The sequence below is a fragment of the Alosa sapidissima genome, chromosome 15, assembly GCF_018492685.1.
Source record: "Alosa sapidissima isolate fAloSap1 chromosome 15, fAloSap1.pri, whole genome shotgun sequence".
Taxonomy (NCBI): Eukaryota; Metazoa; Chordata; class Actinopteri; order Clupeiformes; family Clupeidae; genus Alosa; species Alosa sapidissima.
In genome coordinates this window covers 24,247,768-24,268,650 of record NC_055971.1, presented here as the reverse complement: position 1 = coordinate 24,268,650, position 20,883 = coordinate 24,247,768, and the positions used below count along the sequence as shown (strand labels likewise).

The following is a 20,883-nucleotide window of genomic DNA, read 5'->3' as shown; positions in this document are numbered from 1 at the left end:
TATGGAATTGTATGTCTTTTCGTTATGTTATGCTATACATGCTTTAAAAAAATCTTATTTAGAAACAAAGAGAGGACAAACACTCACAATGTAGTACATATAAGGAAACATTCACTGCTGATAAAAAAATTACCTTATTTACCCTATCATATATTCTAGCTCACTCTTACTGCACCCATGCAGACCCTGCTTGGAAGGCTAAATAAAATTAGTCTGTTTTATCATTTAATGGCATAAAAGGCCATTTTATATGATTGTTTATGTTTACACTTGTTAAATATCTGTTGAATTCAAATCATCATTGAACAAATAGAATAGATGAATAACAGGTTACACAAACCAGACTTACTGTACTCTGATTCTCTTGTTGCATGATGTCCAGATATGTGGACAGTTGTTTTTTGAGGTGTGAAAACTACATTTTACTCTTAATGTAATTTTACAAAACACAGACATGTTCATTGCAGTGTCCTATGCATAATACTTTTTAAAACATGAATTCTCCTCCTGTAATAAGTTTTTAACAGATATGCCTGAAGTATTTTACACATGGCTGAAATGGATTGATGAAGAAAAAATAGTAGCTTTCTGTTAAAATATGCCAATGAATCTACTGCTGCTGCCCCTAAGACTTTCGGAGAAAATAACCTTGATAAACTGACAGTTTTATTTTTATTCTTATCTCCAAAACGGAACTCAAGGCTTGAGAGGAGTTGCCTCACTGCTAAGAGCTGTGAGCTGCTGGCCTCTGTTCTTACCCAATGCTCTTGCCTGGTCCGAGATCTGGACTTCAGTGACAATGAGATCAGCGATGCTGGAGTGGAGATGCTCTCAATGGCACTGACAAACCCAAAGTGCAAACTGGAATCACTGTGGTAAAATACATATAGACACACATACAAATACATGCACACACAAACACAAGGGTTGGGATCTTTATTCCTGCTGTTCTTTATAGTGATGGATTATTTTGTAACTCCTGTTTTTTTTGTCTGAAAATGTATGCTATCTTCTGTTTGCCACTATGCTCTCATTTTAATGTTTGTCCTTCACATATGTTTTTCATGCAATAAACATTGATTGTTTCATAATGCTATAGAAAAATCATTTTACAAATTATATTTAAACATTTACAAAAAAATAACATTTCATTTTCTCACCAGGTTGAGGAACTGTTCCCTGACAGAGAGAAGCTGTGCTATTTTGGCCTCAGTGCTCTCCTGCAGCTCCTCCCTCAGACAGCTGGACCTGAGTGGAAACTGGATTCAGGACGACGGAGTGGAACTCCTCACTGATGGTCTGAGGAGCACACACTGTGTCCTGGAGGAGTTGAGGTAAAGTTTAAAACACCTTAATTAAACTTATATCAGATAAAGTAATATTAAAAAAGTTGCTGTAATATATGTCTTTCAATTTCTTCGTCATTTATTACAATAGTCTCTGGCTGAAACTCTCTCAGCACTAAACTATATTTCCCCTCCTGATTTTGCAGACTCCATAACTGTGGCCTCACAGATGAGAGCTGTGCTTCCCTGGCTTCAGCACTGAGGTCCAACCCTTCCCACCTGAGAGAGCTCCACCTGAGTGGCAACACTCTGAGGGAATCTGGAGAGAAGCTTCTGGAAGCACTGCAGAAGAATCCACATAATAGTCTGGAGAGTTTGATGTGAGTATTTCAGAAAATGTAGCAAGATCATAAAAAAAAAAAGAAAATTGGCCTTTCTATAATCTGACAGTTGGGATATACTAATTTTATTAAACAGTGGAATAACCCCATCAGAGAAAATGTGATTGGTCATTTAGTTCTATTCCTTAAAGCAGCTTTACGCAATGAACCAAGTGACTAGTGAGACAGAGACAAGACATACATACATAGCCTGATAGTCTTTTGATGGTTGTTCCTGAACAATGCTTTTGGCAAATGTAGCCTAACCAAGATAGTCTGAGCATTTCTCAAACATTATAGCACATCACAACCAGATATTTTGCTTTATGCTTCATGTAGAACGAGACCTCAGAAGTCAGTGTTGGGACCAGCAGTGACATGCGGACATGGACCTTGAGCCCTCTCTTTGTGTTCTGGAGGAATGGATTAATCTACAGCAGGGGTGTCATCACTTGTGTGAAAGTAGTATTGGCAAATTTCTTGCCAAGCCCAATGTGCTGTATTTATTATATCAGAGAAAATTCATTCGGAATGGGTCATGCAGGAAGCCAACCTATTTTCTTTGTGATTGCCTTGATTACATTGTACTACAATCTTAAGGTACACTACTCAGTCATAAGGTAAATCATTGCAGTTTAACCAGGTGAAGAAACATTTTAGCTGCTTTTACAATTGGGTGCATATGTTCCCATCACATGACTATGATTTGACAGGTGTAAAACAATGTAGCCTATTGTTAACAGAATAAAAAAAAGGCAAATAAATGCCATTAAATGTACAAGAAACTTGACAGTAAGTGACAATAAAAAAAAGTGTACAGACATGAATATAATAGAAACTCTGAGCAGTAATTTCACAGCCAACAAAAAAAGTAGACTTTAGACAAATATGTCAGGAAGGCACATTTGCCTCTGACAATTTAAGGTATGCTCTGTAGACAGTGTTGTGCTAGTTCATACTTCAGCACTTTGGTCAGCATAAACTGTATATAAATGTGCAATAAAAAATAAATGTTACCTACTTTACTTACTTACAAGAGCTAGCCAAGATAAAAGATCAGATCATACAGATTTAAATGAATAAAATCACTTTCATAAATGTGCACTGTTAGTTCAAGTGTTCAAGTATTTCGGTTGTCACGGCTGCACGGGCAAAATATGGCAAGGCAAGGGAATCTTTGAAATACAAGAATCTTTATTCTAGAACACAACCCACATAGACTAATTAACAGAAAGACAGAGGACTGGACGAGACCAACAAGACATTAACGGGGAACAGGTGTGGAAACAGAAACGGAGGGAAAACTAACAAGACAGGAAGCACAGACCAAATAAGGAGATGGGGCAGAGACAAAGACAGGTAGACAGGTGACAGGCAGGTAAACACAAAGCACATGGGGAACAAACAAAGGAGCACATGGCACCGGACCCTTACATTACCCCCCCTCAAAGGGCCGGATTCCAGACGGCCCAAACAAAAACAAAAGGTCCAAACAGGGGGGGCGGAGGGGCCAAAAGGCTGGAGGGTCAGGTGGACGGCCGGGTGGGCGGCCGGTCAGAGATGGAGGGTCAGGCGGACGGCCCGGTGGACGGCCTGTCAGAGACGAAGGGTCAGGCGGACGGACAGTCAGAGACGGAGGGTCAGGCGGACGGCCGGGTGGACGGCCGATCAGAGACGGAGGGTCAGGTGGACGGCCGGTCGGAGACGGCGGGTCAGGCGGACGGCCCGATGGACGACCGGTCAGAGCCGAAGCCTGAGCCGGAGCTGGATCGGGAGCCCGTGTCGGAGCTGGATCGGGAGCAGGAGCTGGAGCCAGATCCGGAGCGGGAGCTGGAGCCGGAGTCGAGCTCACGACTGGAGCCCGAGTCGGAGCTGGATCGGGAGCCCGAGCTGGATCGGGAGCCGGAGCCAGATCCGGAGCGGGAGCCAGATCCGGAGCGGGAGCCGGAGCCGGAGTCGAACTCGCGACTGGAGCCGGAGTCGAAATCGCGACTGGAGCCGGAGTCGGTACTGTAGCTTGAGCCAGCGCAGGAGTCTGACTCGGGGCTGGAGAGGGAGCTGGAGCCGGAGCCTGAATCGGGGCTGGAGCCGGAATCGGGACTGGAGCCGGAATAGGGACTGGAGCAGGAGCCGGAATCTGGAGCGGGAGCCGGAATAGGGACTGGAGCCGGAATAGGGACTGGAGCCAGAATCGGGACTGGAGCCGGGACTGGAGCGGGAGCCGGAATCGGGACTGGAGCCGGAATCGGGACTGGAGCCGGAATAGGGACTGGAGCAGGAGCCGGCGCAGGAGTCTGACTCGGGGCTGGAACCGGAATCTGGACTGGAGCCCGAATCGGGACTCGGGCGGGAGCCGAAATCGGGGCAGGAGCTGGAGCAGGGACTGGAGCAGGAACGGGGACTGGAGCAGGAACGGGGACTGGAGTCATGGGAGCAGGGAGGTCCGGAATAGGAAGGCCCCAGAAGTCGCAGGGAGTTGGCACAGGAGCGAGACGAGGAGCCGGCACTGGAGCGAGGAGGCGAGGAGCCGGGACTGGAGGGCATCGAGGAACTGGGACTGGAGCGAGGAGGCGAGGAGCTGGGACTACTGGAAGAACTGCAGGCCCAGGGTGTTGGGGAGCTGGGACTGGAGAGGGACCTGGTCCATCCTCCTCAGAGGACCAGTCATCCTCAGTGGTTTCCCCCTCTTCATCCTCCCAGAACAGCTCCCAGGGCATTAGGTGCAGTGGCAAGTTTGACTCAAAATCAAAAAACTTGCCTTCATCCATGTTTGTCGGTCGGTTATTCTGTCACAGCTGCACGGGCAAAGTATGGCAAGGCAAGGGAATCTTTGAAATACAAGAATCTTTATTCTAGAACATAACCCACATAGACTAATTAACAGAAAGACAGAGGACTGGACGAGACCAACAAGACATTAACGGGGAACAGGTGTGGAAACAGAAACGGAGGGAAAACTAACAAGACAGGAAGCACAGACCAAAAAAGGTGACAGGCAGGTAAACACAAAGCACATGGGGAACAAACAACAAGGAGCACATGACACCGGACCCTTACATTGGTAACACTTTACGGTAAGGGTGCATGAATTATCATGAATTCATGCATGAATTAATTAATGATTTATGCATTACTTCATTCCTTTATATCTTATGAATCATCAGGAATTGGTGAAAGGCTATTGATGTTCAGTTTAACACTGAATCAAAATTACACCTCTCCCTTTTCTTCTCCAATAACATTGTATGCCCTACACCTTTCTTCCTAGTAACATTGTAGGCCCTAACTGTTGAATGACTCATGGCACCATGTTTTTATACTGCGCCAGGATATATTGTGTAGGCCACATCATTATTTGTATAAGCGCACACACTAAATGGAGATCTAGGATTAGTTTGCATTACAAATGCAGAGTATAGACTGCACCTCAAAGGCGACTTTTTATTTATCAGCGCAATGCTATGCACTATGCTATAAGTCAGGGGTCGGCAACCTTTTTTGCCTGGAGAGCCACTTTTACCAATTTTTTTTTTTTTTTAATCTCAGAAGAGCCACATAAAGACGGTTACAAGAAAAGTTTGGATAATTAACGTACAGTTACTTTCATTCAACAGAGGATTTTTAAATACACTTTCTACTAGATTTAAAAGTAGGCCTAATGTGCAAGTAACTTGAAATGTAAAGTGAAATGACAGAAGTATAGGCCCAGGGGCGTAGCCAGGATTATTTTATAGGGGGGGCAAGCTGGGTCCAGACTTTTTATTGGGGTGGCACTTGGGAATCAAAACTACTATTTGAAAACTACTCAAAAAGTTTTGAAGATTAGGATAGCCTATTTTAATAATGGCAATAAATTGTGTAAAGCCAACACTGATACACAGGTCAGTTTGTTGTCCACTCCAAAACGTTTTCCATAAATAGGCCAATGCTATAAAAAAGTACATTAAATGCACCTTACTTAATCAGTCTTATTCAAATGATGTTAAAGAACAATAATAAATACTACAAATATTGTATGCAGATATTTAATCTTATACTGATGGCCAAACTATATTTCTTTCTGATATCCACTCCAAGTACTTGGCTGTAAGTAGCATGGCTCTGAATTAAGAAATTAACCCTTAGAACCCCAGACTGTTTTAAGGGCTTTTTCACTACCTTTAGTTAGACGCATTTATCCTGGTCAATGAAAGTGCCATACACACATGCTATACATTGTTTTTTTTCCAGCAGAGTCTAGGCTACCCAGATCTGCCACAATTGCATGTATTAATACTTGCATTGATTTAATTTAGATTTTTAAATAATATATTTTAACATGTATCTCACCACTGCAAGCTGTCAGCTGGCACATGTGTGTGTAGGGCAAACTGTCTATATCATTGCCATGGTGGAGGGATTCTCTGGGGCTGAGCAAATGTGAAAAATATGTGGTTTGTGCCTTACGGAAAAAAATGCCTTTTTTTTTTTTATTTAGCCCTATGAGCCCTACTCTATTTTTGGCCATTCTCACTACCCTTAGTTATAAGCATTTATCCTGGTCATTGTAAGTGCCATAAACACATGCTATATTTTTTCAGAACAGTCTACCCAGATCTGCCACCAATTCATATTAATACTTGCATTGATTTAATTTTGATTTTTAAATAATAGGATACAAAGACAAAAAGCGTATTATACCATTCTTATTTTACATTACATTACATTACATTTGGCTGACGCTTTTTAACCAAAGCGACTAACAACATGGTAAACAGTAAGTTTTAGAACAATTCTCACAATTTTGGGACAGTTTAAAAAAACATTAGAGTACAGTAAGAATAAGTGCGTCGGTGAGTGCTGTTTTTAACAGTTACTTGTCAGATTAAAATGGCTGGTGAGTGCTAGGATCAGTAAGACTTCTTGTAAGTGTTGCTATGAGAGTAGATGTTCTCTAAAGAGCTGGGTCTTCAGGAGTTTTTACATTTACATTACATTACATTTGGCTGACGCTTTTTAACCAAAGCGAATTTTGAAACGTATCTCTGTCAGCTGGACATGACTTTGTAGGGCAGACTATCCTGAATCTGGCAATATAAGAACCATGGTGGAGGGGGGCTTTGGGGCTGAGCAATTTACATACATGTGGTGTGCGCCTTACAGAAATAAATGCCATTTTTTTTATTTAGTAATGAAAAATGCCCTTTCTGCGCCTCATATCTGTGACACGAACTGATCTGACCTGACTGAACCCGAGTTTGCATGTTCTGTGTGTACACTCATGATGATTCTAAAACAACTTTACTGTCATGAACAAAGTGAAGGCAAAAAGCTGTTTCTTTGTCGAATAAATTGGGATGCAATGTGAGTCTCGCATTGGATGTGTAGCACTGTTAGATTCAGTGCCACTAAGGCACCGCGGGCGCGCATGCGCGATAGTTTTTCTCTTGCTTTTGCAGTCCGAGCACGGAATGTCACGTTCTTGAACTAAAGAAAATATTCGATATAACTACACATTTATAACGTCTAGAAATATCTATTGTGATAACTTTTCTACTTCTTAACTTTAAGTCTCGTATATTGCGCACCAAGAAGATATTTTATTTTGTTTCAACACGAGAAGAGCTTCGGTGAGTTTATCTTATCACGTTTGTGAATGATATGTGAATAGTCAATCTAATGGTGAATTGGAGACCATGAAAGCTCACAAAAAACAGTCGAAGCATTTACACATACACTACACACATACACAGACACTTTTATTTGCTGAATTTGAGTGGTAGGAGATCCACATTTTCTTTGGTTGTTTTAATTTAACGTTTGAATGTAACTAGACGCGAATCTGCGCAGCTAATCTGTTCATTGAGCTCACATAGTGATATTAGCTTGCTAATATACTTAGAAATGAATGTTAGGTTGACAGTTAGTCAACACTTTTGGGTGAAATATGTATTGTTGTACATTTTCCTGGATAATTACGGTGTATAACCGAACCCTTCTATGTACATACTGTCTGCTCAAGGTTGGTTAGCCATGCTGGTTTACCAGTAATTTGTGCTAGCGATCTGCTTGTTGCAGCTGAGATGTCGCCTCCGTTTATTTTACGGTGTATTACGGCGTTATGCCTATTGATTTTTTGATGAAAAAGTTTAAATGAGTTCTCATAGAAAAGAAATGTTTGATGGTAACTGTTACACTGTTTCGTGTAGATTGGTTTTTTATACGGATAGAAGATTTCAGTGGATTCCAGACGAGCTAAGATGGCGAGCCTGTCCAAGATATTCAGCGTGTCGACCGCCCAGCCTGCTGCAGTCTGATCAACTGCAGCAAGGTTTCTTCACCATCTGCGTGAACTTCAAGCAGCGCACACGGATTACAGATAAGCGTTCCTTCCCACACAAGGAGCCCAAAGGAAACTACTTTTGAATGTTCTGTTTATACCATAAGGGACGTTTGCATTTATTTATAGTTCAACATTTTCTTTAATACCTAAAAGGACTTTTTCTTACTTTAACAAACTCACTGAACTGCACTGATTGAATTGCACTTGCTCTTGAAGGGTGATTGATTGATACTGGGAAAGTGTTTATTTGTCATTTTTACAATTATACTGCCTTACATACACCACATCCATACATCATACATTGCCACACTTCACTAATAACTGCACACATGTATTTTCTTTCATTTACTAAACTAAGGGAAACTGTACAAAATAAAGTGCTTATAGTTGCCATATCTTGGGTTCAGCTTTTACTTATTACACGGCTCAAGAATCTAGTAATCTCAGATGTGTAGCTTTTAACTGGTCCACAACACAAGTGCTACAGATGCCATGCAGGAATTTGCTGGGATCTCAAAACCGCATTATGAACTTTGCCATAGAGAAACACATGATAGCGTTGGATTATGTACATGCCTTGCCACCACAACACACAAAAACGTGGGGTAAGTCGAGCTATATGAAGTTATTATTTTGATGTCATTTCGTCTGTTTTATAACCCAGAAGGATGTACTTGGTATCAAATGATAGCTCTCTATCTCCTCTTTCATCTGACATGCGTGGCATATCTATCCAATCACGGGTTCGTGAGTAGCCTACAGTAATTCAAACGAGAGTTGGTTTTTGTACATGATGTTATTTTTTATAGCCCAGAAGCATCGATATACAGGGACGGATTAAACAAATATGGGCCCCTGTGCACAATATCAAAAAAGGCCCCCCCTCCCCCTGACCACGACGCGCGCGGGCGCGTTTGCGCATGCCCGTGCAAGTGACGTGCGCGTGCAGCCAACGCTTCTCTCTTTGCTGTCGCTGTGCAGGCTGGTGCACAATTTCACACAATGAAAATGTAGTACATTATGTCATATATTATAACTCAGGCCCACACAGAAATGAATTCCAGCAGCTGTTTTTATTATTAGGCTGTAATCTCCCTTTGCTGTCCAAACAGTCTACAACAACATTTTTCACTAAACGGACCGTACAACAGTTGTCATATTTCTGACGGACCGGTAGCAGGGACGTTGATAGTATTTTGTGAGAGGTGGTGCTGATCATATTACGGGGGGTTCGGGGGTGTCTCCACCGGGAAAATGTCAGCAATTTTTATTTTTTTACTTTTCACTGAACGGAGCTGGGGGGGCCAGCAGGGTGGCCAAGCTTTGACCAGTGGTGGCCGTGCCCCCCCCCTGGCCACCACGTAGCTCCGCCCAGTGGCACAAAAAGTGGGTATGCACTTTATGCGGCGCATAGGGGCGCAGCACCATGGGGGCGCCAAAGCGTAAAAAATAAATTAGTTAATTAAAAAAACAATCTTTTTTGGTATTTTCTATATGTAGCTGCTGTTGTGCAATTCTAAATAATCATTTCTGTATTTCCTCAATGTTATATAGCATTTTAGAGGTCTAACAGGCTAGGCACCCTATCTCATAAGATTCCATCATAGAATTTTGACATAGAAGAGGGAGCGGGGGGGGGGGGGGCGCCCTGAGCGAACAGATGAGTTGCTTCTATGGAAAAAGATGGATAAAACAAAAAAGCCGTCAGGGCTAAAAATAGAAAAAAGAAAGAGGAAAAAGGAGATGGCATGTCAAGGGACAGCAGTTAAATAAGTGTATGGTGAAAGGCAACAGGTAGGATTTAAAGTGTGGGCTTGGAGGCTTGCAAATATTCATGTTAACAGACTAGCTAGTGCCAAATTGGGGTTTACGGCTAGCTTATTGCAAAATCAATGTTGCTGCGCTGACAACTAGAAAATATAGGCTATAAGGTAGCATGTAGGCTACAATAACTGACAAGAATCTGGAAAACATAACTAACAATAACTCTGGTTTACCGTGGAGGCTTACAAATAGGCCTAGGCCTATTCATGTTAAAGTTCAAGTTTATCTAGCTCTAATGGCAAGCACCAGCCCCGGATCTCACACTTAGTAGCATCTATTTATAGTTTTTATTTCGTTTGTGCATCAAAACCTTCCGAAATGAGTTATCGATCAAACATGCAAGAATAATTCATACCTTTGGGTTTTCACAATCTTCATGCAGCTCTACCTTGAGTACCAGGCCTATGTGTAATTTGGAACGCATCTTGAGCATGCATAAGAAACAAAGGCAGAGACACCAGCTGGCTTGACATTGTTGCCATCTCCTATTTAATAAGAAACGTTTAAAAGGAAATTACGAATTAAAGAAAGGTGAGGCTATAGGTGACAGAGTTATCAAGTTCCCACTGTCTCACCATTTATAAGCTCAGGTTGGTGAGAGGGCTCTTCAACATTGCCTGTACTCACTGATTTGTAACATGACCAAGAATATAAAGATTACTTTGCTTCTGAATAATTGAGTTGGTGAATCTTCAATAATTAGTTTTCCTTAAGCTAAGCATTTCCATGAAGCATATAGATGCCGATTGAAACGTAGCCTATTCCATTCAGATAGCTAAGTGGCTACCAGGCTCATAATGCACTTTTAATTGCAAATAGAAATGTCAAGCCAGCAACAACTCATTACATGTTTCCATCCTAACAATGAAAGCTGCTTGTATTAACTTAATATTGTGTTGTCAATGTGGCGCAAACAAACAAGGCTGGAGTTGGATCAGCCTTATCCTTTGTGAGCAAGAGCTGGCAAAAGGACGTTATGATAACCGTCTAGACTCAGCGCCTCTTAAAGTGACAATGCACCAATTATCAAAACTTCATCAAAATACACACTAATAGTACTTTATTGGCCTTTTTTATCTTTAGTTGTTTGTGTTATATTTTTGTTATCATCTATCATATACATGTAAGATTAATCACAATCATAACTAAAACAGCAGCCTAGTTTTTGTTTGGGGGGAGACACAGGCACATGGAACAGAGACACATGGCAAACAAACAAAGGAGCACATAGCAGGCATGATGGGAAAAACACTAGACCGGGAAAACAAGACAAGACATGGTCCTTACACAAGCATTTCCTTGGTATGGCCCAACAAAGCTCATCATTGGGACTGAATGCATTCTGAATGAAAACAAAAATAAGGTAGACCCATATGTAGGTAGACAGATATTAGTTTGGGATACTAGTGTGCTAACCTGTTCTATGTGAGTTGTCAGTTTGCAAAGCCAGGGTTGTATAGAAAACAAAACACAATTGTTTTTCCTAATGTGCTTTTGCTGTTGTTTTCATGTTCTTTTAACAGACAACAAGATAGATCACAATCACCTTCATTCACTTCCCCATCATTGCCAATGACAAATAACAACTCAAAGGGTTTCCTATTCGACTTCGCCACTCACATGTAAATTATCTGCACGCTCTGCAAATTATCCCTGTTCTGCTGATCATGTTCTTAATTTCCCTTAAAGGTGCAGTTAGTGATTATACACGACTTCAAGCCCATACCATTTGTTATCACATTCAGTAATCAACTCCTCACCATCTGTTTGCTATTCAATGTTGGGAAGGTTACTTTTAACATGTATTCCACTACAGGTTACTAACTTTTTTTTGTAATTTCAACAGCACAAGGGGAGTTGCATAACTTTTTGCAGAACACTCAAAAACGAGAACCATACTGGCCTAAAAAATGCTGGCTGATTATAGGCCATATGTGCCTACAACAAAGCTAATTTTACATTCTGCATTCTGAGAGGATTTTCATTCAGGCTACAACACACAGAGAATGAAAGAGAAAGGAGCCACCTAAGACATACATAGGCTACGTTGCAAATATATGAATTTGAGTTTGGAAAGCCTTGACCTATATTGTAATGATTTAAAATGTAATTGCTTAAATTTATCAATGTAACTGTATTCTGAATATCTCCCATTTAAATTGTAATTATTTTCAAGTACAGTTATTTTATATTTTAATTATTATACGGCTCTTCACAATGCAAGTAGAATGCTCCATTGACTTGAATGGGATTTCCCAAAGTTCTAGCGGTCATTATTTCTTGGAAAAGGACCTCTGAAAACAAGAATGACTGCTGTCAATGGCAACGGAGTTTGTGCTTGGAACTTCATTCAAAAGTGAAAGCAGACGGTTGATCAGCTGTGCTCTAAAGAATGTTTGATTCAAGTTCAGCCTGTGTTGCGAACTATTTGTTTCTCAGCAAAAGCCACGACGAAACGGTAACAAATAAGTGTAAAGAGACATATCATGGAGTCGTTTTGGCAAGTAGCCGTATAATAAGCGGGATAATGTATAGAACGCCGGTCATCATGGGAAAATAAGTCCCTTTCCCCATAATGACCGGCGTTCTATACATTATCCCTTACATACGTAATCTGGAATACATGTATTCCGTTACCTCTCAACACTGGCTGACCAATGTGGAAAACACATTTTAGGAACAGCATGTTGGAGAGGATGTGGTGAAGGTAAGGCAAATCACACTCACATTTTTTCTCATGTCCGGTAATAAGGTCCTTTTGGGAAGAGGTAGGAAGAGCCATTTCACACATCTTTGATTTAAAAGAACCCCTCACATTAGAAAACTTTTTAGGCATTGGCATAAAATCTAAGATTAAAACAAAGTACTGCAAACTTTTTAATATCCCGAGACTAACTGCACTTAAGCAACTCACAAGGCTATGGAAACAACCAAAACAACCTGTAATACTTACATGGTACAATACAATAGAAAAAGTTTTGGAAATGGAGAAAATGATATTAAAAACTAGAAACCGTTCAGAAATATCGAATAAAACTTATCCAGAACTTATACTTAACAAAATAAATAACTACTTTGAAAATATATGTGTATAACAGACCTGCCTCTACAATGACACTCATACAGGCGCACACTCATGCACACATTCATACACTTATATACATACATACATGAACACAGGTAAGCCAATTCACTTATGTCTATTATTTAATTACTTATGTCTTGTATTTATGTCTTTGTCATTTGCTGGGGATGTTTGTTTTTGTTGTTGTGATGTTCCTCCTTTTTCTTTTTCTTTTTTTCTGTCAATGTAATGTCTGTCAATGATTGTCTGTCAATGTTATGTTTTTTGTGTTTTGTTTCTGTTGGTGATTGTTTATTTTTTGAAGGACAAAATGTAAAAATGTTAAATAGTAGTGCAGTAGAAGACCTGTCATAATGATTTGATTGTAAATGAAAGCACTACATTTAAATAAAGTAATAATAATTAAAAAAAAAACACTGGCTGCCCATTACGTAAGTAGGCTGTAGAAACCCTGGTCTCTGTAAGCAGCCCAGGTTCCAGAAATGGAAACAAACAAATTGGGGATAGCCTGACTCCTAAACAAAAGAGAAATCCTGTGTCGAGTTTCCCTGGGAATACTGAATGGAGGGGTGAGCTGCCTCTCTGGTGTGTTTGTTTGGTCCTGGTTAAAATATAATGGATGTTTTGTACAAAAGTGTCTGCTACTAAATTTAAATATAAACATAGCGTGACTTCCTGCACCATCGCTGACTGCACCTTTAACCATTGTCTTTATCATTGTGTTAGAGTAAAGTATTAGCATGTGTTGTGTGTTAGCATTCATAAAAAGTGATAACTCAAAGCGGTATCCAATTTTAAAGTCCAAGTTTAGCTTTCAACCCAGCAGAAGTTAGATATTCCCTAGAAATAATGTTTTGTTACACGGAATATTTACATTTAATTACAACGAATAACCTTATTTTCATTTAATCTTGGGCAACAAATTAGTTCACAGAAGAAGAATGAGGCAACAGGGTGTTTCACCAAAGGTGTCCCTGACATCCAACACCAGTAAGATTTACTTGTTTTGTACTGTATTTCTGTCCTTTCCTAATTACTTTATTTTCAAACGTTCAAAAGATTGGTGCATATTTAAGATGATACAAATTGTTGCAAATATATATATATATATTTTTTTTTTTATGTTCCTACACAAATCCAAACTGTGTGAAGAAGTTCAAAGACTTCCATCTTTTCAAAGTTGTGTACGGTGAGTATATGAGTAAATTAATTTACTGTGACTTTAACCCATACTGTATGTGACTGAAATGTGTTAAGGAAAAGCCCAACAGTTTATGGGGGCCTAGCAGTGAATGTTATAAAGCCAGTTACAGTTTAATGTTTCTCTGGAAAGTAACAATGGTCACATGAAGGTACAGAACGCTTCAGATGTCAATTTATTTGATGTCAAAAAACATCAAAATTAATTGAGGGGGGGTGGGGGGTAGCTTAGCTTCAGACCCTACTGTAACATTCCAAAATGTACGTTTACCCCCTTTTTATAATATCTGGTGCACTATGGGAATTAATTTAAGAGAAATCAGCTATGATTGCAGTCTTGAAAATAACTAGGGTGCAGCCAATAATCACAAAGGGTAGCTAGTTGGTTTATAACTAAGAAGTGTAAGGTCACAAACATCCCAGGCCAAAGTTGGATGAGTGCAGGATCCAGTATGAGAGTATCACAAGAGGATAAGAGATGATCCACACACCAGATAGCTCCCATTCACAATTTTTATTATTATTATTTTGTGATGTTTTGAACCACGTGGCTTTTCCTCAGGTTTATAACTAATCAATATGTCTTTAATATAGGCCTACTGAGAAGCAAGGTTATTTACAACTTTATACCAGTCAAGTCAAGTTTATTTATAGCATATTTCATACAAATAGGTTATTCAATGATCTTTTACATTACATTATTTGGCTGACACATTTTACATAAACAAAATCAAAATGTAATAGCTAATAAAAACATAAAAGGGCAATAGTCCAATAATAGCATAAAGGTAAAAAAGAAAACATAACACACACAAGGTAATAGTATAAAATGGTAATATGTGTTTACAAAGTAATAATTAAGACATAAAACATAGAATGATTACTCAGTGAAATACTAGTCAAACACCCAGTGAACAGCAGCACTCTGTGGAGATTCTTAAACACAATTTTCTCTTACAGTGGCTTCTTGGAAACATGCTTTGACATCTAAAACCTCAACCAGCAAGAGGAGGAGAAGACAATTTTAAGATGGTTTACCTGGGCAAGGGAGACAGTTGGTCATAGGGCGACCTGAATACAAAAGCTACAGTGTATTTTTAGCCTTAATAGTTGTGCTTTAAATAGTGTCATTTTATAGTTTAGTTGTAAATTTTGAAATAAACATGACATGATACAATGCTCTTCATTGCTGTAATAGTTTGGGTCTTTCAAGAGTGGTCTAAAGGCATTATCTGTGCAGCATGCACTTAGTTAAAGGTGCTACTGTATAAGCGATGTTTGGTAACGTTCTGGCCAAAAGGATTGTCTGTCGAGTACCCGCCCCCTAGCTCTACAGATACAGATTCTATGGCTCTGGCTACGGGTACGAATCAGTTTTGCACCAAATATCTCAGTCACGTGTGGAGCAAAAGTGAGAGCTATACAGAAAACAGCATTTGAGACTCCTAGCGGCAGATTCAAGCAGTTGTAGTTATTGACTTGTGTGCATGCGAAAAAATGGTCACAGACCCAGATGATTAAATGAATGCATTTGGAAGAAAAATATTCTACAGATTTGCAACTCTTGTTGCATTAATTCAAGGGCTGTCAATCGATTAAAAAATTTAATCGAATTAATTACATACTGTCAAGGAATTTACCTCAACATATAGACACAAGAACCACAGCACGTAGTATTGGTTTGCTCACAGACTCTCGGCGCCACGAGGAGACAGTGCTAGTGAAAGGTATGAAACCCCTCACCATCAGTCTCTGAACCTGCAGCCCAAAAGCAGTGTCTTTTATTGTACAGATAAAGAAACAGGATGCCAGACATCTATCTCCTCCAGCGCGACTTTCCTCAAAACCTACGCACAGACACACTCGGGGGGCGGGGGGCCTTTTCCTGTGTGTCCCAACTCGAACTCTGTGTCCTTGAAACTCAGCATAATATTTTTGATTACAGAGATGATTTATATATAATAATAAATATAATAATTCCTTTACACATACTCTGTGATTAATTAATCTAAATGAATCACATATATATTTTTTGCTGTGAAAGTATTTTAAATATTTAAATTCAAATGAGTCATTGAATAATCAGCATTAGTGACATTAAAGTTCAAAAACTTTATTATTATTATTCTCACTGTTCAAAGAATGGCCATAATAATCTATGATATGACCTAATATTCTGAGGAAATGAATTTAAAAGTGCTTCGGGAAGAAGTTTTTTTTCACATACAAGGCATTTCAGGCCACAGATATAACCTAGGGGACACAATGAAAATAAATTAACACTCCCCTCAATGTCACGAGACATAGAACGGCTCAGGGTCAAAGGTCATACAGAATCGATTAATCTGCGTTCTTTTTTTTAATCAGTTATTTTTTCTCAAATTAATTAATCGAAATTAATCAGTTATTTTGACAGCCCTAAATAAAACACATCTTTCTCTGCACACACTAACTTTACCAAAACACTGGAAATCTGACTCAAAATGAAATTACTTCACAAGGTACATGCAGTCAATCAAAGTACACCAGGTTTTAAAATACTGGCTATTGTTGGCATTACAAAATCGGCATAGACTTTTATGTTTCAGTTTTACAGGTATTTGCATGCAAAACATGCAATCCACCGTTTTTACACTACATTTCTTGGTTGGTAACTGTATGTCCACATTCAAAAGCATTCCAGTAAAAAGCAAATTTTGAAATGAAGAGTTAGTACAGTATATATTTAACAAATTGTGTTTTTTAGAAGAAAATTATCCATTGGCCAATTGTGTTTTGTAGGTGTGAGTCTGGGGTAAGAGTTTAGAAAAAGTATCTGAAGTGTGGGTGCTTGTTACCGGTTGAAAAAAAAAAACTGTAATATACTCTTTATGTGTCAGATATGTTGTAGGACAGGACAGGAATTACCCCAATGACCCTCAAGTAGCAAATGAAAATAAACTAAAATTAAAATATAAATTGAAATAATAGCTAAAATATGACGTTTAGAAACAAAATAGATTCCTTGATAATAAATTGATAGAATAGTAGGTGACTGTTACATTACATTACATTGCATTACATTACATTACATTACATTTGGCTGACACATTTTTAACCAAAGCGACTAACAATATGGTTACAGTTAAGACTGCTCATTTTTCTGTAGAAAGTACTTTGTCACTAACCATTATGAACAGTTGTCAGTCTTTACAGAGGATTTACACTGTATTTATTTTACTGTAAAGGTGACTGTGCTTGCCTAGTTAAAACATCTCACTGGTGCTCTTTCCTATTATTCAAATTCCAGCCATGCAAAACAATGGAAGAGTGTGCATGTATGAGGAATGCTGAAAAGTGCTATGGAGATTGCATTATTTGCAAAATAATTAGACAAGATATCCTTTATAGTGCAACAAAAAGAAACATTATCCAGTGCATCATTACTGCATATGATGCTGAAAGGGAAGTGGACTTAGGACAAATCCTCACTGATTAATGTCCCTGTACTGTAGCTATTGGAGATAGCGATGGTTATTTGTGAAGTGGAAATAAGTCTATCCTCACTCAAGTGCTGTCTAGCAATGTGGAATGTCCAGTAGTGATCACTGCAAAAACTGCTCATTCAACACTGGTAATAGATGCTCAAGATCTAGTTATGTCTTTAGGACACCCATCTGACTGCAGCACATTTAAGAAGTATGCAGGAAAGTTTGTAAGAAACTTTTGCATTTTTATTTGGTATTTGTTATGTGGTAGCAAATGATGCTAACTATCTAGCCTGGGTGTTCCCATGCTGCCTTGCGCGCGATTTGATTCATGCTGCTAAGGCAGCCTGGAGACCATGGAGCAAATTTTCGCCTGAGATAGGGGACCAATCACAGAACAAGGGGGAAAGCAAGACAATGATGAGCTATGCACAGACGCATTTGATGGACATCCGTGGCACCCAATAAACGGAACGAATAAACGGAAAATTAACGTTTGGTTCCCAGACCACGTCTCTTTGAGAAGTGGTGGCGCTAGCAAGGCTACTAACTATCAAAGAAATAGACCTAATGTAGGAATGCACACAGATTGCAGAAATGCAGTTTTGTAGAATTGCAACAGATTGCAGTTTTGTAGAATTGCAACAGATAATGATGTAGGTCTATCTGATTAAGACCTGAGTGGTTGAAACATACTTATTAAATTACACTGGGAGCAAAGAAGATCTTCACTTTTTTCCCTTTGCAACTGTCAAAGAAATCCCATAAACACAGGATGGCCTAGGGTAGCCTACATCAGATGGCCTAAAGATTATCTCCTCTGCATAGCATTAAGTGATTTGCATGCAGTAATTTGAACAGTGACCTTGATCTAGCCTACTTTAGCTATAAAGGTAATTTATTGCCAAAACACCACACAATATAAATGAGCTATAACAAACAATCAAGGACTTAATCACACACAAATTACTGTTTTACTAATTAATAATAATTATGTAGGAAGTTTAGAAGTTTAAAACCCAGAATTGACCAAAAGTGCACCAAATTCAACACAAATGACTCAATACACTTGGAGGAGGCCTGCGTCCTTTCTTTTCCAGATATTTTAGGATTTGGATATCGTTTCAGTATCGAGTATCAAGATATTTATGGCAGGTATTGTATCGAAGTCATAATTTTGGTATCATGACAACACTATGCCAGAGCCACTCTGAGGCTCTACCACCAACAAGTGATACTGCTCAATGGCATAGGTTATCAGAAGAACACATTATCAAGCTCTAGTAGGCAAGCACACATACCAAATCCAGTGTTACTAGAAGTAAAATGTTTTTTACTTGTCTAGCTGCAGTTCTGCATTAGGCTTATTCCCGCAATCTATGTAAGCCTACTGTAGGATATATTCTGAGTTGAAAGTTATCTATGCAATTTGTTATTGTAATGAAACGCATTAAACACCACATGTTTTGATTAGAATCTCCGAGTTTATTAGTCTACATGTTAACTGTAATCATGTTCCTATTAAATATGTTAATAAACTATAGTATGGCTTCTTTAATGCTCAAACATGTAATTAGAGAACAATTTTATTTGGTTTTAGCGATTACTTTTGAAATTAACCCAATTTAGGGAAAAATAAGCAACAAAAAAAATCACGATTTTATGTAAAAAAAAAACTGATTATGCGGCTTAGAACTCAGAATTGAGCTTGGTACTGTATAAAAAAAATATTCAGAATCAGCACCCTCAAATTATGTAAGAAGGGTGATTAACCAACTTTTCCTAAAATTTGCCCAGAAGTTCTCTTCTGTGAAGCTGCTCTCCCTCTAAAATGCAGAGACCAAATTTCCCTCACGGTATCAAAAGAGAATAGGCTATATACTAGGCTATACTATACTATAGGCTAGGCTACTATAGTAACTCATTGGATGATTGAACAGCCCTCAATAAGGAACTCGTTTTTTTTTCATGGGTAGGCTACGCCTAACCTGACCCTAGCCAGATGAATGTCGTTCCGCTTAGCTCCGCCTAGCTTCACTCACATTGCCAGGTTAGGCTATGCCTGTCACTTGTAGGTGTCATTTAACAGACATTTATACATACCCCACCTTCCTGCAAACTTTGGACAACATAAATCTATACATGGCTCTTTTATGCATATTGGCGAACGAGGTACACACATGACCCATTTTGAGCTCCAACTCAAAGGCAAAGCAATTTCCCCTATCCAAACCATACATTGTTTGAAAGCCTGTCACTAGTAGGTGTCATTTAATATACATTAGTACATACCCCACCTTCCTGCAATCTTTGGAGGACCTAAATCTATACATGCCTCTTTTATCCATATTGGCTAACGAGGTACACACATGAACCATTTTGAGCTCCAACTCAAAGGCAAAGCAATTTCACCTATCCAAACCATATATTTTCTGAAAGCCTGTCACTTGTAGGTGTCATTTAACATACATTAGTACATACCCCACCTTCCTGCAATCTTTGGACAACATAAATCTATACATGGCTCTTTTATGCATATTGGCGAATAAGGTACTCATTAATATCATTGAAAATTAAATATAATGTAACTTACCTGTCGTATGTCACATACCTGTATCTTCATGATGCGCTAAAATGCTGAGCATATAGGTTCTGGAGGGGAAAAAAACAGAAACATGCTTTGCACATAGAACAAGGATAGAGTAAAAATAAATGCATAATGAATCCAACGACATGGATTCATAAGTTAGGATATGTAAGGTGTATTGTAAAATGTAAGCATTGTTTTGATTGATTTTGGTTTGAACACATTCCTATGAAAATAAAGCTTAGGATAAAGTCATACACTACTCACCCTGGAGCTCAGACCCTGTGGCAATAAAGACAATTTAGACACAGACAAACACAAACACAAACACAAGCATACTGTTCTGAGGTTGTAAGCCTGCTGTTGTTATTTAGCAGTAGTATTTTACTTCAATTTGCGAAACATAAATATTTTGTATCAAATGGTTAACATCAGCTGACTGAGTCCATATCCGTATTTATTTTTAGAACGTCGTTTGGTGAAATCAGCTGTTTGAGGCATAAACTTCACTGGCTTGCTTAAACTAAAACGCTAATCATAATATTAAATATGTCACGTCTTCACATTTGACTTCGATACGGCAGTTTACACAACTAAACTAGCCTAGCCAGTTAAATATGGGCTGTGTTACACAACTAAACTACACAACTAAACTAGCCTAGCCAGTTAAATATGCGCCGTGTTTGTAAATGAGGAAATGGAGAAATCGGTTATGACGTAGTATGGCGATAG

At 39.1% G+C, this 20,883-nt stretch overlaps 2 protein-coding genes across 2 annotated transcripts in view; one reads left to right on the top strand and one right to left on the bottom strand.

Moving 5' to 3' along the window:
* Positions 1–8,338, top strand: part of LOC121683467 — a 50,153-nt gene extending 41,815 nt beyond the window's left edge. Inside the window, exons 15-18 of the mRNA XM_042063100.1 lie at positions 702–875; positions 1,164–1,334; positions 1,493–1,666; positions 7,855–8,338. Of these exons, the coding sequence (XP_041919034.1) occupies positions 702–875; positions 1,164–1,334; positions 1,493–1,666; positions 7,855–8,071 (736 nt within the window). The 3' untranslated portion in view covers positions 8,072–8,338. The remainder of the gene's footprint in view (positions 1–701; positions 876–1,163; positions 1,335–1,492; positions 1,667–7,854) is intronic.
* LOC121684249 (cyclin-dependent kinase inhibitor 1C-like) lies at positions 3,054–4,184 on the bottom strand. Its single transcript, XM_042064238.1, has 3 exons — positions 3,456–4,184; positions 3,404–3,419; positions 3,054–3,259 (listed from the first exon to the last, which is right to left on the bottom strand). Exons 1-3 carry the CDS (start codon positions 4,093–4,095, stop codon positions 3,235–3,237), a joined length of 681 nt encoding a protein of 226 aa, XP_041920172.1. The 5' UTR covers positions 4,096–4,184; the 3' UTR covers positions 3,054–3,234.
* Positions 8,339–20,883: the final 12,545 nt, after the last annotated feature.

Bases quoted from the DNA above. Each gene is read 5' to 3' on its own strand.
- LOC121684249 (XM_042064238.1), bottom strand. From the start codon at position 4,095: ATGACTCCAGTCCCCGTTCCTGCTCCAGTCCCCGTTCCTGCTCCAGTC.